Raw genomic sequence first — 18287 nt, forward strand, 5'->3', positions numbered from 1 at the left:
GGGGGGGGAGACTCACGCCACACCCTCAACCTGTTCATACACATCCCATAATTCCAAGAGAGGCCACCAGAGCGCTTTAAAACTCTTCAATGTCTTAACAGGTAATCATGACTGGCAATGATTCAACTGGCATCCGTTTTTAGTTTCTATGTTTGCAAAAAGAAATGGAATGAAAGTGAATAAAATGACAGGCAACTCAACTTAAAAAGTGGCGTTTATTTCATGAAGATGAAGCTTAAATAATATCAACTTAAAGAATAAATTACAAATTAATTCAGAGACATTCTTCCTTCAACAAAAATCAAAATGATAACATGGCTTCACAACAACAGGCAGTGTTTCCTACATTGAAATGAAATACCGCATCTGCTGATGTCACACATAAAAAAAAAGACGAATGAATCAGTGAAATCAGCTGAAGTACCGGTCGGCTCGGATGAAAACACGACTCCTCCACCGGCTCAAATGTGTAACAGACCAAACTGAATCTCACGACCAACGCAAACGTTTGTGAGTGATCCACCGCTTTGGTGTCATTTGCCGTCCGTCCCTGTCGCTCAGAGCCAAAGAACAGAAACTAAACCGGGACTGACGACAGCTTCGGTATCAGCCGTCTCACACAAACATCTCTGCAACCAAAGACAAAGACATCCGCCACCAAATCAGACCCAAAGCAGAGAAATACCAACACCCCTGTAGTGCAAAGAACTTGGTGCAAAATGACAGCAGAAGCAGAATAACTAATAAAAAGATATAACATGTTAGTTATCTGACATCTACAGACTACAAAGACTCTGTAAACCTAACAAGACGTTTACTTGAAATGATTCGAAGAGTTAACTAATCCTGAAGCCCTCGGTTAACTGTTATCAAGCAGTCATTAATATCTGGACAAACACAATGCACTCTTTTATCCAGCAGATCAAATAATAACCCGTCAGCAGCTTAGTGAGCTGTAACTTGGCTCATTCAAGGAGAAGGCATTGAATTACTGCATCTCTTAGCTTAATGTTGCTCTTGCTTTTGTCCTCCACTGCTCTCAACACAACAATCTGCATCACTCATCTCTTCCATTTCTCCACTTGCACTCTTGCTCTCTTTTTCGGTCCCTTTCCTACTCTTCCGGCCTCCGGCTTCTCTCCTAGCCTTGCGTGTTTTCCTCCCCCTCCAGGTAGTCTGCGTTATGTGGGCTGGCTCTTGTCGGCTTTCCTCCTCAGAATCCATCTTGCTTTTTCCGTTACTCTCCCCACTTCTAGCCTCCTCTCCTTTGCTCCTCCCTCTGGAGAAAACAGCAAACAGCTGACGAGGATTTAACAATTTCATTAGCGTAAATTTGTCCTCGTTTTCTGCACCAGATATTTCTCCTTCAGCTGCGTCCATTTGGCCTTTGTCTGAAATGTCCTCTCTGCTGCCTTTCACTTTGTCCTCCGATCCAGCTTCTTTCTCCCAAAATCGTTTTTTAGACTCCTTCTCTTTCCGTTCCTCCATCTCTCTTTTGGAGAAACCCTTACTCACTAACCCTGATAAAAGTGCTTTCCTCTCTTGTCCTGCTTCATCTAGACTCTCCATGCTGCTGCATGTTTCGCTGTAACTGCCTCTTCTGTCTGTGGGAAGAACCTTTAATAAGTTGACTTTTTTGCTGTTTGCATGACCATCTCCCCTTTCCTTACTCTTTTCCCTCTCTTTGCTATACTCCTCCCCATTTCCTCCTCCTCCATCACCCTTCATCTCTTCCTCCCTCTCTGACTCTGTCTCCTGCTCTTCCTCGTTGCTTTTACTCGTGGAGAAAGCTTTCACCAATCTTCCAGGAGCGAAAGCTTGAAATATTCCCCCCAGTCCCTGTCTCTCTGCTGCTGCATCACCCCTTTCCTCTTGCACCCTACTCTTCGCCCCTGGATCGACACCTTGCTCTAAGCCTCCCTCCCCTCCCTCCCCCTCCCTCCTGTCTTTGGAGAGGGCCCTCGCCAGCCTACGAGGTTTGGAGATCTTCCAGTCTCTCCAGGTAAGTGGAACGGAGCGGGGCCGGGGGGCTCTTGAGCCGCCCAGGCCTGCCGTCAGCAGAGAGGGCTCACCTTCGCAGCGCTGGCACTTGTTCAGCTGGAAGGGGAAGATGATGTCTTTGTCGTTGCTGCAGAACTCGCACACGAAGCCCTTTGCCTGACACAGCTGGGGGTCGATCGGAGCAACCGTGACAGAGAGAGCAGACATTTGATTAAGTCGGGCATCTCTTTGTTATTTGATGACATTATAACAGTTGTAAAAAATAAACTGGATTAGCTCTCCACGTTAGAGGAGAAGTTACATGGGGGTCTTACCACACAGCCAGCTACGTGCATGGTACCAAGTTTAAGCAGCTCTTTCATTCGGGGAGCCAGGTCCCCGTTACGCACAGCGGCGAGGTCACTGAGGGAGAAGAGATGAAGGTCATCGGTCAGGTGACCTGGCAGGCTGTCGAACTGGTCCAGCACCCTGAGGGACACACACACACACACACACACACACACACACACACAATGATGTCCGTCTTTGCAGAGAGAATAAATATGTTTTGAAATTTTTTCAGGCAGACGACTTACTCTTTAGCAAAGCGACAGGTCTTGAAGAGATTTTTCATGTGAAACAGCTGCACTCTCAAAACCTAAACAAAAACAACTTGTTACTTAAACATGCACGGACAGAAACACACCGTTTAATACATGGTGGAAGGAGCGGGAAGGCCAGGTTCAGTTTACAATAACAGCATCTGTGTTGACCAAGTGTTTAATAATCAGCTGCCTGAGGTGAGGAAGCATCACATTTCTCCTCCCTCTCTATTTCCCAGTAGGTATAAACTGCATTGACACGTTAATAAACAACTCTGTGCTATTTTATCTCTTCATGAATAGGTTTGAATGTGTATTCTTGCTCTTTTAGCCCAGTCCTGCTGAATGAAGCACATAACGATTTCAGTATCACCGACTTACTGTTTGAGGTCGAGGACATAAATGGCTCTATTCATGCTCTGTGCTCACCCTGACTGCCTCCAGAGCTTTGACCTTCTTGTACAGGCCACTGTTGATGTCATTGGGGTTGAATAGCGGGTCTCCGGCGATCTTGCTCAGCAGGTCCCGGGCAAAGTTGCTGACATAGTACTTGCTGAAGTCCCACTTCCTCAGCACTCGCCCGGGAACCACCGCCTGGGCGTTCTCATGGCAGCACTGGCAGAAGTAACGGCCGAGGTATTCACAGTAACGCAGTCGCTTGATGTAATCTGAAGCGTGGACGGACAGCAGAGACACAAGTGGGTAGAGGTAAGAATATGGAATGATACTGTGTCTGCATAGCATTTCTATATATAAAGGAAACCACCATAGCGAAATATCAAATTTTAGGCCAGCTGATCACATTGGAAAACAAGTGATAAAGGTGCACTTGTGAAATAAAATCAAAAACAAGAACTGAAGCCGTAAATATATATGTATTGTTATGATATGTTTGTTTAATAAAAACATGTCCAAATGCATGTTAAAGCTTACATGCCTTGCAACATTTCCAAGGACAACAAGTGTTTACCTGGGTCGATACGGGTCCCACAGCCAGCGCAGCGGTAGTTCTGTTTAGCCACAACTATCTTCCTCCTGACACGGAAAGAAAACGTGTAAGTAATATGAATTCTGCAGGTGTCATGACAACAACAAAATGAATGAACAACAAAATAAAAAGAATAAATTGATAAAGACAGGTAAAACCCGGTGAGGACTCACTTGGGGGCGGAGTGAATGTTGAAGATGATCTGCGGTCGGGGCGGCGCCCACTCCAGGTTACCTCGAACCCGAATCCTCAGCTTGTAGATGTCTGCGTGTTCACCATCATCGGGCGAGATCGGCAGAGAGTCGGGGATGGGCAGCAGCTAGGAGAGAGCGAGCAAAGTATTTTCAGTTATAGTCATTATTGCCGTGTTGTGCGACATGTGTGGAGATATAAAAGCATTGTGTTGTACCTTCTGTGGAGCGTCGTGTTCTGGGACCAGCCAGTCGAGCTCAGAGGCCGCAGGAAGCTGCATGCCCTCAAATTGCCTGAGTAAACCCATGGCTACCGACTCAGCCGAGTTAGACTGGAGGAAGGACGGAGAGCTGAAAATACACAAAAAAGGACAGAATATATTTGTATGTTGTAATACATCGGTTTTCAAATTTGTCGCTATTCCACAGACATGACATAAAATCCCCACTAAGCCACCAATTTGTAATTTTGTAACTAAATTTGCTTCAACAGTTTTCAATTAATAGGATTGTGAAAAATGATTATTCTGCATTATCAAGAGGAAGAAGGGAAATAGGAAGTGTGTAACTTACATAGATTCTGAGCTGAGGAAAGACCTGCTGCTGGAGCTTACGCTGCGCTTAATGTCTGCATCTGGAAGACAATAAGACAACAGTCAAATAAAAGAGATTTGACCACTTAGGAGCAGTTTAACATAGATTTGTAGAATTGGAAATAACGGTCAGATGATGGCTGAATTTGCCTGGAGTTGTTAATTTCTCGCCATGGCACTATTTGCCACTGCTGAGCAGTGTTTAATGTTTTGAAAATGAATAATTTAAGAGAGATGCGATTAGACACACAAAAATAAGATGCGGAAAGTAAAAAGTCCTTAAAAACATCACATCTCTGATGAAATTCAAGCATGTTTTAAAAGGTAATTTAGCAGGTAGCATGCAGCAAAGCCATGTTGCTATATATACACACACACAAACAACGCGGAAGCAACGACATTAAGCACAGCGGCTTTGGAAGAACAAAAATGTGCCTGCATGGATTCTTGTGTGGCTAATTTCTATCAGAAGAGTGCTCACTAAATCAAATATTAAGATAATTATGACCAATGCTCTCCATGTCAATATTGTGCTTCCAGAGGATGTTCACACACACGAGAACATTTTTAAGAGAAATGGTGAATAATGTGGTTCTGACAAACCAAACAGGTAGAGCTTGTTTTCATGGAAATGTGTGGTTTTCTATTAACTACACTTTTAAGACGCGTCATAGGATACATACAATGACGGCGTATTTTCTGTTACAGTACTAATCAAAGTGTGTTTTCATCTCATCAGTACTCAAATACAATCACACACATGGATCCTGATTAGGTTTAAGGATTCTGGTTGTACTCTGGGTGAGATGATTTTGGTTACGGGATGCAGTTAAGTATAAATCATTGAGATTATTTGGATTGAAACAATCTAATACAAACAGAAGAATGTAGCACTTAATGCCGACCAGGAAAACATTACATTGTGAACCAATTAATATCAGGCTGACTTCAAACTTTAAAAAAAACGAACAACATGGTGGAAGGATGTGAATGCGACAGAAAACGATCACACCTCATATTCACCGGAGTCGGATTGGACCTCATGAATAATGGGATGGATGGATGAATGAGTGAATAATCCCTGTAGTTACAGATGCCACAGAATGCCAATTGTTCACTCCCTCGTCTCCTCCCATGAGCCTCCCTTAACAGGTACAGGCACATTTGTCTACCAAAGCCCTGGAGCACTGAACAACAAGCACTAACACATAGAGCCAAGCACATTATTCGGCAGAGGTGAGGAGGCAGCTGGCTCGACTCCAAAATGAGGACAGTTTCACTTCCAACTTTCAAAATCGGAAGAATAGAGCAACTGAACACTCCTTTTGTTCATTACCAACACGAAATGTAAAGTTGGCAGACATTATCTTTCGTCATAACGCCTTTGTGAAAACAGTTAAGTACATTTTAGGATTTGTACTGCATGACCTTAAGCCAGAGTACATACAGTCGTGCAGAACCAAACCTGAAAGCGGTGCGTTCATGGATTTACTAAAAAAAAGAATGATGTATATCCATCTCATCAGTATGCTGAGAAAAAGTCATTTTTAGGTTAATTCCTTAAGTGTCTTTAACTTACTGAAGGTTGTGTTCATTGAGATATTTGAACATACTCAATCAGTATGGTCAAAATAAGAAGATGAGAAGTGTAAATGGTTAAAGTGCCCTCCAGTTTAACAGGAAGGATTGAATTGTCAGTTTGGAGTGGAGCCATCAGCTTCCTCCCAGAGGAGCCCCCCCCCCCCCCGGCCACAGTAAACGGTCTGTATTGTAGCTGTGGAGCCTCGCCCCAACCGTCCAGCCTGCAGATACCTGAGAATAGGGAGGCGAGTGACAGGGAGAGGCCGTTCTGAGACACCGCCAGCAGGGACTGACCCTCACAGCCATCTGAGAGACAGAAACTAACACTCAGCACGACTGTCACCACAAGCACAAACATTTACTTCTTTTAAAAACACCCCACAGTAGATGTGGAAGTCATGCAGTAACACAGCTCCACCATACAGCACACTTTGTATGCTCAAACCACAGCGCTGAGAGATGCAGTCAAACAATACATGAAGTACGTGCACGTATGAAATCCCACAACCCGGGTTAACGGCATCGAAGCGATACGTGCTCTGGTCTTCCTGAATGTTAGCGATTACCATTTGTCACACAAAACAGGAACTTAAATCTAATCAATTTATTGAGAGGAAGATGTTGAGGCGTGGTGAACACTGACTGGAATACGCCGGAAGCTTTTACAGACCAAACGCACCATAAGATCATGACTCACATGACCGTAATGTCTGTAAAAATAGTAACACTAAGAAAACATTTTACAGACCACCAGTCTGTGACTTTTGCACTCAGACTTCCATGTTTATGGTCCATGTGACATGCTGGGTTAGCAACATGAAGCAAGTGTGGTGATTAGGTTATGAATTATGACTAGAACAGAAAGTCATCCAAGCAGACAAATGATGAATTATTCAGAGTCTTAGAACACATTTAAATTAACATTAACATTGCTTAAAAGTAAAAAGATGCTGAACGGACAATCATAAGCCTGGATGGAAGGAGTTTGTTCACACTGATTACAACAAAAACAAAGACCGTTAAGTCTTTCCTGGTGTTCCCCCGTTCCCTCTCTCTACCTCGTAGTTCGCACTCCTCCACCTCCTCAGCTGAGCCGGAGTCAGAAAGGCCCTGGTAGGAGTCCTGAGAGCTCCTCCTGGAGCCCCCGCTGTCAGTGGAGTGCAAAACTGCAGGAGAGGAAGCAGACAAGAGATTAAACAAGAGGGATACAGAAATAAAGGCCAGAAATCACATCTGTAGCAAATGACACCGTCATGCAGTGAGAACACCACTGAGCCCAGGATGAGCCAGATGAAGAGGAATATATGGAAATATCAAACAAATCTCATTGTATTCACTGAAACAAATAAACCTGAGCGGATGTAAACGTCGCATTATGAAATCTGTGATAATAACAATAAAAAATAAGTTTGTAGCTTTACATTAAAATATACAGTATGAAGTTAACCTGCATTGTTCCAAACACAATAAATTGTACATTTTGTTCAAGATGTATTTACGTAATTGCAGCCAATCTTGTTAGGTCCACCCACACAACAATGATTTTGTTAATAACTTCCAATATGATTACGAATGGACCAGCTGGCTCTTTCATTAGGTTAGAGCGCAACATTTCTGTGGCCTGATAAACCTTAAATCAGTACGAGTGAGATGGATTGCAGCTGTGATTGTCCCAATGTTAAAAATGACCTGAACAGACACTGGGATCCTGGCGTCAGGGTTGAAATCTTTGTTGTGGCACTTTTTGAATTATGTTCAAAAAACTTTTGTTTTGCTTGATCTACATAATAATATGATGTAGGATTTTTTTTAATCAGTGTAGCTGTCAGCACATGTACGACAAACTGAAATCAAAGCAAGCCTGGCGCCATCAAGTCCAAGTTAGGAGCTAGTTAGTTTCCAAAGTGGTAGTAATTTCTGTTTATGTTAAGACATAGTTAAAACATTCATTTGACGAATCAATTTGAGGAAGTAGCGCTTGAGGAAGAACTACTTCCTCAAATTGATTTCTTCCTCTTGAGGATTATTAAAGAACAAAGTGTATTTGTAACAAAGAAGCAACAAACGTAGCATTTTCAACTAAAGTCTCGTAACTAAAAGCACGTTCGCCATTAAGAGACCGTGAAATGGTAGATGATCAACTGAGGATTTGTAAGTCAATGAAAAAAGTTGTGAAGAAAAGACCGTGTGTCCATTGTGTGATTAAACTGCTCCTCGCTCCTCATGTTGCCTTACTGTGCTGGGCGTTTGCGCAGGGCGGCACGCGGCTGCGTCGGATCAGCTGCCTGCGCAGGCGGATCTTCTGTTTGAGCTGCTGAATCTCACAGTCGCTGTCTCCCTCCTCCTCGCCCTCCTCCTGACGCCGCAGGTTGTACTTCATCAGCTCGATGGCGGCAATAAGGGACTCGGAAATGCTGAAATGAGCATTTTCCTACAGAGCAAAGGGAAAATGATGAATCCATCAGAGGAGATGAGACTTTTCCGACATGCAACATAATAAGTTCAACACTGCACTGTATCACAGATTTGGCAACATTTTAGCACCGAGTTGCTGCATTTGTAAAAGTGTATATAATCAAAGTTCAGATTGGTGATTGACTAACTGATTGATCAATCAGCACCAACACTAGTCAGAGTTCATCATGTGTTAAAATGGACCCCAACCTTCTCAAGATCAGCACAGCTGCCAAAGTCCTGCTCCGACAGGTAGCTGATGAGGCTCTGACCCTCCGACGGCTGCCTGAACATCCCATCGGGAACACTGTTGTGCTGGGTCCCGTCTGAAGAGACCAAAACATGTACACGGAAGATACATCAATACACAAAACAGAAAGGACACATTGTGTTTCCTGCACTTGAGTGTGTGTTTCTGTTGGATTCTTAATGTAATCTGCTAAAGCTTTCAAAATGTCTCAAAAGCACCTGGTAGAAACTAAAGAAAATAAAAAAGCTCTAAGCTTGCCAAAAGCCAACTGCATGCTGTCAGAGTATTTTATTGTCTTACAGTATTATCTACACCATAAAATCCCAATAACACACACACACACACACACACACACACCCCTTTCTATGACCTTCCTGCTCAGGTCCAGAGTGTCACATTTGTGGACCAGATGACTCACTTGCTACATTCAGAAACATGTCATGTCAGCTTTCCTCTTCAACTTCCTTCCCTATTTAAGTTTGCTGTGAACTTTCTCTGGCTCAAATCTTCCTTAAAAAAAAAATAATAATCTCTACCAATCACAGGATAAGAGCAAATCCCTTTTCTACTATCGCGCTCATTTTTAAGTGCAACAGAACTGTAAAGGCAGAAGACTCACGAGACTCCATGTAGAGGGAACCGGGCGAGCCGACATCTTTGCACTGAGGTGAGAACGGGCTGTAGCTCTTTACACAGCAGTCGTCCTCTGCTGATTCTGAGAGACAAACACAACATGTTAAGTGACTTTTTTCACCCGAATGCGAGAGTCACTAAAATAAAACACAGAATTCTTTGAGATTGATGGGAACATGCGTCAACATTTGTAGATTAAAAGTCGTTTTTCTGTCAAGCAATCGGTAAAATCTATGGAGAGGGCTCACTTTATTGCATGCAGAAACAAAAACATGACTGCTGACCTTTGACAGTGTAATGACTTGAATATGGTATGTACAGATTCACAAAAAATGATTATTTACATATACAAGGAAAAAGAAAAAAAGAAAATTCAAAATGACAAATATATATATATTTATATAAAAAACTGATACTTTAACACAACACTGATCGGTTATGACAAATGTGTGCATGGACATAAACACAACAGTGAAAGGAGTCATTCATGGCCTCTTCACATCAATTTGACCATCAAAGACAAAAAGCACGTATTAGGAGCTGAAGGCAAGACTTGAAATGAGCGGGATGGGAAGAGCTCCTCAGCATGCAGAGTAAAAGGAAAGAGGGGTATAGTGATGGAGCACAGTGGAACTGCACTGCCAACCTGCTACCGGATCTTCTATTATTATGGTGATTTTTCGGGGGCCCCCTCCTTCGCACAAACAGTAAAAGAGAGAGAGAGAGAGAGAAATAGAGCAGAAGGAGAGAAAGTTACCTCAAGCCAATGGGAAACGGTGAGCAACGAGAATAGCGATGTTAATTCGGAAACGTTTAGAACCCTCAGACAGGAAGTGTGCACATTCTGAGAAAACATGCGGCCTCGCCATATCTTACAGAGCTGAGAATACAGCAAATAGAGCATTCAGGTACACCCACATCTGAATCTCACATACGCTTTGTGCAAACATTGAGCAAAAAAAAGGAATTGTTAATCAGATGTGTTTCCATCACCTGCAGGAAACTGAAACCTCACTTTATAATATTAGGGTTGTGCCGGTAGAAGAAGATCTCAGGGATCGATGATGCCTTGTTTTCCAATTAATGTATTACAGGACAAATGGAGGGCTTCTAATTCAATACAACATAACTAACACACTAACAGATGGAAGGTAGCCCAGCTATTGTCACATTACGTTTTCTTACCCTTCCTGAGTTGCTGATTGACCCCCGTGTCAGAAAACGAGCGGGTGTGTCCTCTGGGCGCCCGGCCCAGCCCCCTCTGGCCCTCTGAGAACGACGAGCGCCTGGGTGGGGGCGGAACTAGGGCACTCCGTTGCAGGGACTGGCCCTGGGTGACGCCCTGCTCGCTGCTGTGGGTGGAGCTTTGGGAGTCACAGCGGCTGCTGCGCTGCCCCAGGTTACCAATGGCTAGGTACTCCGGACCGTCGTCATAGTCGCCCTCACCAGAGTCCCCGGCCTCAGGCTGGAGGGAGGTGGACGAGGGGGCCTCTGTGAGCGAGATACAAGGGGCCGAGGCGGGGCCAAGAGGGGGCGTCACACCACGCTCACTCTGCCCCCGCCTGGACACGCACACCCAGGGAGCTCCCAGGCTGCTGGCTGGAGAGGTAGTGTCTGCAACAGAGCAGGTAGATAATGTGAGATGGAGCCAGACACCGTGTCACAGGCTTACAGATTGATTAAAACCAATAAAAGTAACCATTATATTAAAACACTAATTAGAAAAAAGATTTTAGTGAGCACAGCCAGTTTAGGACAGAGATTTTGAGGCTATACCAACACATTTTTGAATAACTGACAAACAATCAGGCCTCTGTGTGTCTAAGTCAGTCCGTCTATTCACATACAAACTGTAGTGCATTCATAGTGCCATTCCCCAATCACCCTGTATACAGTATATACCGATTGCAGAATAGTGACCTTATATTTCATTTGCTTCACTCAATATTCAACTCCAAAATCCTTCTCTTAGATCGAGACCGATGCAAGAAGTCTCTTCATAGACGACACCCTTTGCTGAGATCTGACCAGAAATTTCACACATTAAAAGCATAACATGAACAAATCCACAAACCCCTTTACAAAAAAATAACTCCACTTGTCACTCTTTCCTCACTTGTGCTGTTGCTGTTTTGGGATCTGACTCCCGTAGTGTTCCCAGAGTTGTGGCTGGTGGCGACTGCTTCTCTGAGGGAGCAGTTGGAGGTGGTGAGTCTGCGATTCAGAGATTCTCCTCTGGGAGCCGAGTCAGCCTTCATCCAAACACCACCGGCCCCAGGCAACACACACAGGCTCTGGCTCTTCAACAGGCCCAGACATGGTGGGCCCTTCAGAGGGGACAGCTGGAGGGTGAAAAGGAAGCGATACAAAATAAACAGGAAGCCAAAACAGGTAGTGTAAAATAACACCACCCATCAAAGACCGATAATGAGAGTGTGAAGCACCATCACTTTTTCTTATGTTATAAAATAAAAAACAGATGATGGACAAAAGATGAACAACAAACTGAAAATGGATGAGTTAAATGCAGCAAAGTGGACTTTTATCGAAGTGATTTCACAAGACCCACCCCGAAAGTGTCTACTTGGGCCAGCAGTTTGGGGTTATTCTGCTCCACGGCTTCCAGACACTGGAACATGGCGGTCACATGGGGCTCGCTCAGCAGAAAGGCATCATCTGAAAGGTAGAGACAGAGGGACGGAAAAAAGGGGGGAGAAATAAAGAGCGGTAAGGAGATAAGATAATGACAGAGATCATTTATTAGTGAAGTGAAGACAAAAAAAGAAAAGTGAAAGAGAGGAAGTCGCACAGAAGAACAGGAACAGAAATTAACAGAATTAATTTTAGCTGCTTCATACTTTAGTTTACACTTCACACCAATGTCGTCTATATTAAACTGGACCATCCATTTGACCCTTGCAACTCACCATTAAAGTACTTTCGTGTATGCCCCAGATGCCGGAGCAGAGGTCGCAGCTGAGCCGACAGCAAGTGAACCTGTAAGCTGTGAAGGAGCCAGCGCTCAGCCTTGTAGCTCTCACCAGCACTCTGCATGCCGCTACTCAGCACCGGCTCCAGGTGACTGAACTGTGGACAGAGACAGAGGGAGAGGAGAGAGAGAAATGTGAAACAGGAGCATATTGTGAGGGGGGGGGGAGGTAGAGTGATATGACAATCACTATTTCACTGAATATAAGAAAAGCTTTTTTTAATTGTTTAGAACAACCAGTATCATGGGATCTCATACTATTTACACCAAACATAATGCTGTTTGTTTACTGCCCAGTTTGAATGATACTCCATCTATTTACTGTTGCACACTTGACAGAGGGGACTGTTCTCCACAACAACAAAGAACATGCAATCCAGGAAATGTAGTGACTCTGCTGAAGGCGTCTGACTGTGTGAACTGTCAGGTATTTACTTTCCATGAAACTAAAAACTTGGCAGTCAGGCGGGCTCTCAAATTCACCACCTACTGGCACTGTACAAAAGCTACACAATGTACCAGCTGAATGAGGGTCAGTTTCCTGCTACAGTGGCAGGTGGAGCAAACAAACAAAATAACATAACAGTGAATACAATGCACAGGCACATCATTTGTTGTGTGTGAATATCAATTACAGAACTGAGAATACCAGCCCTTTCTTGCAGCAAAATGTGGAACCTGAAAAGTTCATTATCTTAAAACCAAATCTTTCTGGGAACATAATGAAAACTGTACTGCGAGGTAAGTTCACAGTCTCCAAATAAATACCAGCGTACATGTTGCTGCCGGGATTCATACCTGTTCAACGTGCGAGGCGAGGTGAGGGCTGATGTAGCGAACACACCACACAAACGGCCAGTAGTCTCTCTGCTTGTAGTACACCTGCAACACAAAACCAGCGTGGCCGCATTACAGCTTGGATAAACACAAGATGCCATTATGGAGGGAGTGATAGTGAACCGTTCTTCCCTGTATTCCAGGAAGTGAACCGATAAGGACCGGTAATAGTTGTGCAATGATGTAAATACTTGCTGAAAAAAGGTAAAGAAAATGGTAAAGCATGTGATAAAACCTACAACATCCATTCCTGACAAGCGGTGGGTGAGTGAGAAACTTACTCTCTGATGAATAGAAGGGTTACATTTACTGGTGGTAGTGTAACTTAAGTTTGAATTACTTCCTTATCTCTGTTGTCAGTGGCATTTGTCGGCAGCTTCTATCAGAGTGTATCACATGGGTAATATGGAAATATTGAGCACACTGGTACTGCAGTTTGTTGTCTGATGGTGTGGTATTGTGAGGTTATGGGTCACACCTTGAAACAATTGCTCCTCCATGTTCAAACACAAGCCTCTATTGCAGATTTTCAGGCCAAAGCTAAATTTCAGAGCTAATCTGTCAGAGCTGGCTGGAAGTGATCGTTAATCTGTTCACAACAAATATAAACAAAATGGGAGAGTGGCATCGGTCAGACCTCCGGAGTTCTGACCTGCTCATTCTTCAGCCCATGGCTCAGGATGTTGTTCATGTCCTTGTGAAGCCGCTGCAAGCCGCCATAACGGGACCACACGTTGGGATTGTTGGTGGACACGAGACCCTCCACCGTGGTCTTCAGGCTGGACAGTAGCTTCCAGTGCTCTTTCCTGGAAGAGAAACAGGGCAAGCAGGAAGGAGTGAGACAGGGTGAAGGAGGAAGTTTAGGAATGAGGAAGGAGGTAAAGAAGTGCTGGTGTTAGCAGTGCTGTGGCCTAAATCATCACTCACATGAACAAAAATACTTTTCCCAAAACTAAAATGTGAGTCTTCAGTAGTTTAATTATGATAACTTGGTGACTAAGGGTGCTGGCCATGAATGAATGTAATAACAATATCACCACATCCTAGCCAAATAGATAGATAAGACAGACAAAAATCATATTATAAACAAACAGTAAATATGCATTCCCTCCCTATCAACAAAATGTTTACAAAAATCCAGGCCTTAAGTTAAAAACATATCAGGTCACATTCCCTAAGAGCCATAAACACTGGCTCATGTCCAGGACATCCTCTTTTTTCCCCTTCAGTCAGCAGTCTAACTCGTCACATAACTGCAGCTGCAGGACAAATACATCTGCTGTCTGAAGACACTAACACTTGAGGGCGTTCTTTGAGTAGAGGATAATTTAACATTTAATCTTCTACTTATATATTACACTATACTTTAGTTACTGGTGGATGCTTGAATGCATTTTGTGCAAGATTGATTTAGGCGTACGCAGTCATGAAGCCTCACTGACTAACCCACAATTTTGGATCATCTTATTTTCTTTCTTTAAAGAAAAAACTCATTACCATCAACATCAGGCAGAGAGGTGCTTGCAGAAGCTGTTGACAAGTCAAAGGCTATAAAACCTATGAATAGCACATTTATGAACACAGTAAGAGCAGCAGTGCTGACCAGCAGCAGCATCACGAGTTCAGCTACCGAGCTAACTAATCAAATCACATCATGTAACATAGAAAGAGGAAGGCTGATAGTTAGGGAACATTCTCCACATACTGAAGAACATTGTGTATTTATGCAACAAGAGTGTGTGTGTGTGTCTATGCTTGCCTGCACTGCCTATAGAAGACAGCGAGCATCCCGCATTGCACTCTACAGCCATCAAAGGACTCATAACTCAAGCTCTACTTGAAAACCCTCAAGACTTGTTTATACCTTCAATTCTTAAACAAACAAAGGTGATCTAGAAGTTGTCACGGCCCTGTTCTTTATCATCCGTGTACCTATAATGCCCTAACAAGGCAGGAATGTCTCTACTACTGAAAGTATAAATGTGCATTGTTTAGACTGAAAGGTCAGTTTAGTGTATATTGCACACTCGAAAGAAATCCAGTAATCGTGCTGTCAAGGAATGCGAATAATGTGTTGTTTATGTCAACTTGTGTAAAAAAAAAAAAAAATACATGTTTGCGTCATTTGCGCACTTGGCAGAAAAAGAGGGAAGTTGTGCAGCTTTTCCTGTTAAACAAACTCTTCCAGTAATCGTGCGTTCACAGAATGTGGAGAATGTATTATTCATGTCAGCTTGTTTAAAAAAATTATAAAAAACAAGCATGTAGCTAAATTTGCCAACATTTCATACACAAAATATTGCTTTTTAATTTTCAGTGTGTTCATATATTGCACAATACCACAAGCGACTATCGTTAGCTTCTGTCAAACTTAATTTGACAGCTAGCGTTAGCTGTAACCACAACCTATAGCTTGGCGATAGCTAACGTTTAGCACAGTTAACAACAAGCTCTTAGCGGTTAGCTAACATGTGCAAACAAATTTCTCAAAATGCAACCAAACTTCCAGTAGTAAGTCAATCAGTTGATCAAGCATGTTGACCAGCCTCGCAGTTAGCTCGTGCTGTTTGCTCCAAGTTGTCCAGCTCTGACATGTCAGGTTAGCCTAGCTTAGCCGCTAGCACTCCAGCTTCAGTAACTTAACTATCCACCAGTGAACTAGCTAGCTACTTAGCTATCCAACATGGTAACAGTGGTTTAGTTCATGACTGGCCGACATTGGTGAATTGGCAACTTGGTGGCTAGTGGTACAGTTTCTAGTTTTGTCATTTATATAACCACGGTCACTGTTAGCACAGCTAGCCGAGTAACCAGCCCAGCCCAGCCCAGGCTATCACTCACCGGCGCTCCTCCGCCTCTCCCTCCGCCGATATCTCCATGTCATCCGGAAGGAATCGAGTCCCGTAAAAAGCCGCCAGCTTTTCCCGATTACTCCCAATATCTTCCTTCGTACAACAGATGTCCCCGCAGTAGTAGTAGGGTGGCTTTAGGTAATCACACGGACTTCCAGTCCTACGCCATCTCTGCCCCGCCTGTCCGAGCTGTGAATCAAAACAGTGAAGGCCGCATGACCCGCTATCATCAGCAAGTGGGCGGTGATGTCCTCTGCTCTGCCCACTTTTTAACGATAATCATGCTTTTACTCTACAAGTTCATTTTCCTCCGTTGTTTTTGGGCGGTGTGCCAACGGGTTACCACTGCGTCTGCAGGACTTTCAATATGTAAACATACGGATTAAACCCTCTGAAGTGGCTGGTAGAAGAGAAGAGCTTTCTAGAAACACATGGCTGCTCAACGGAGTTAACCTGTCATCACCGCCACCTGCTGTACGTTAACGCAACTGACTGCTGCCCCCTGTTTGAACTCACACGTATAACATAATAATGGTTAATTGATTACCTCTAGACGGGGTTAGAGTCCCGCGTCCAATTGTCCGGGTTAGAGTCCCGAGGCGGGGTTGGAGTCCCACGCTAAATAAGACCTCAGGGAGGCCGGGTTAGTGTTTCAATGACTGTTTTTATTGTTTCAATGTATGTTCTTAATTGTTTTTTAAATCTCTTTTGCCTTATGTTTTGATGCTTTTTATGGTTTTATGTGAAGCACTTTGAATTACCTTGTTGTTGAAATGTGCTATACAAATAAACTTGCCTTGCCTTGCCTTGCCTTGCCTTACATGCATTCTCTCGTCCCCTTCTGTTCACAGGCTGTATATTTAACATTGTCATTACAAACTCATGATGTTCAGCAAAACATTTGAAGAGATCCCAAAGTTTCCAAATATGTCTTCAATAATTTAGAAGACAGGGGTATAACATTATCCTAAAATACAAGAAGCCTTTACTGACCCCCAGAGGTGGAAATTCAGACAGACATAACTACAGATAAATAGAGAAAGTAAACGAGTTGTAGCCTATAAAGGAAAAAAGAAACTGTACAAAAGCAATTAAAAACAAAACTAGCAGAGTCAGCTCATTTAGTATATGTAAACACTGTATACCAAACTAATATATAATATGATATGATTAAGTAATGATATTTAGTGTTTGTCTATGTTAAAAAAGAACATTGTCACAAACATTGTGTGACTTCAGTGAAGAGCTGGAACAAGACGATCCACCACATATATGTTATACCGTCATATCGAGAATAAAATCATTTTCCAAACTTAAACACTACTAGGAGAAATACTGTCAGGCAAAGAGTAGGGGATTATCATTTACCAAAACTTCAAATTAAATCAATGCAACTTTAGGTTGACTTTGTGGACATACACTTGATATAAAGTAGCCTCCAAAAAGTAAAGTAAAGTGCAGGTGTTACTACATTAATGATGGCTGTGTTAGATTCAGACGCCAGTCAGCAGTGGTAGTGAGCCATCATGCACAAATCCCCTGTTTTTTAATATAATCATCATACCCACATGATGGCGCCACAGTCTTGAGTTTTCTGTTGATTCCATGAGTCAGTTGTATCACTTGGTGACAGTGGCCAGTCAAGAGAGCCACACTGTGAAACAGTAAATCTCAGCCCCAATCATAGCTGGGTGTGGTGGCGGATGACTGAATGGTGAGTAATTGTCGTTTGCAACACACACACACACACACACACACACACACACTGTGACATTATTTGACAGTTGAGATACTTTTGGTGATACTGAGATAAGATAATTATCACTAGTGAACATGTTACCAAGAAGATGTTATCACTAAACATAATCTCTGAATATACGTGATGAGTTTTTAAAATGCAATACTAAAATCCTAGCAAGTTTTTAATGTCTTTATCTAGATACTACTTCAAATCTCATAATACCTGTGTAAGAAGTATTCAGATCATTTACTTTAGTAAAATCAGTAATATCACAATGTACAAATACTTGTTACAAATAAAAATCCTGCATTTAAAATTTTACTAAAGTGATGTAAAGAAATATTGTCATCAAGTAACAAAAAGTACTGATTATGCAGAATGGCTCTTTTTTATAATGTACTGCATTTTTGTTATTGATGTATTATCATGTATTGGGCAGGTGGATGTTTGCACATGCGTTTCAATATAAAGCTAATTAACTTCAAATATGGAAAGGTAACAAGTAACTGTATCTAGTCTTGAAGTACTCAAAACTTTAAAATTGTACTTAATAATTGTGGATAATATACACAATATATTCCTGTGAACGTATTTGA

At 42.8% G+C, this 18287-nt stretch overlaps 1 protein-coding gene across 3 annotated transcripts in view; it reads right to left on the minus strand.

Annotated features, from left to right (window-relative positions):
• rubcn (rubicon autophagy regulator) overlaps positions 1-16406 on the minus strand; it is a 19130-nt gene extending 2724 nt beyond the window's left edge. The window contains exons 1-21 of one of the 3 annotated variants that reach the window (XM_031859593.1): positions 15940-16406; positions 13751-13904; positions 13060-13143; positions 12200-12359; positions 11842-11948; positions 11389-11614; positions 10458-10886; positions 9919-9966; positions 9259-9354; positions 8600-8715; positions 8171-8366; positions 6994-7101; positions 6167-6241; positions 4335-4395; positions 3980-4112; positions 3744-3889; positions 3553-3617; positions 3012-3250; positions 2577-2638; positions 2316-2469; positions 2073-2166 (exon numbers count right to left, since the gene is read on the minus strand). In XM_031859593.1, the coding sequence (XP_031715453.1) occupies positions 2073-2166; positions 2316-2469; positions 2577-2638; positions 3012-3250; positions 3553-3617; positions 3744-3889; positions 3980-4112; positions 4335-4395; positions 6167-6241; positions 6994-7101; positions 8171-8366; positions 8600-8715; positions 9259-9354; positions 9919-9966; positions 10458-10886; positions 11389-11614; positions 11842-11948; positions 12200-12359; positions 13060-13143; positions 13751-13904; positions 15940-15977 (2791 nt within the window). In that variant the 5' untranslated portion in view covers positions 15978-16406. The remainder of the gene's footprint in view (positions 1-2072; positions 2167-2315; positions 2470-2576; positions 2639-3011; positions 3251-3552; positions 3618-3743; positions 3890-3979; positions 4113-4334; positions 4396-6166; positions 6242-6993; positions 7102-8170; positions 8367-8599; positions 8716-9258; positions 9355-9918; positions 9967-10457; positions 10887-11388; positions 11615-11841; positions 11949-12199; positions 12360-13059; positions 13144-13750; positions 13905-15939) is intronic. The other 2 variants (XM_031859595.1, XM_031859594.1) reach the window with 2 other exon arrangements.
• Between the last annotated feature and the right edge of the window lie 1881 nt (positions 16407-18287).

The sequence above is a fragment of the Anarrhichthys ocellatus genome, unplaced genomic scaffold (genome assembly GCF_004355925.1).
Source record: "Anarrhichthys ocellatus isolate YVR2014 unplaced genomic scaffold, GSC_Weel_1.0 scaffold22, whole genome shotgun sequence".
Classification (NCBI taxonomy): Eukaryota; Metazoa; Chordata; class Actinopteri; order Perciformes; family Anarhichadidae; genus Anarrhichthys; species Anarrhichthys ocellatus.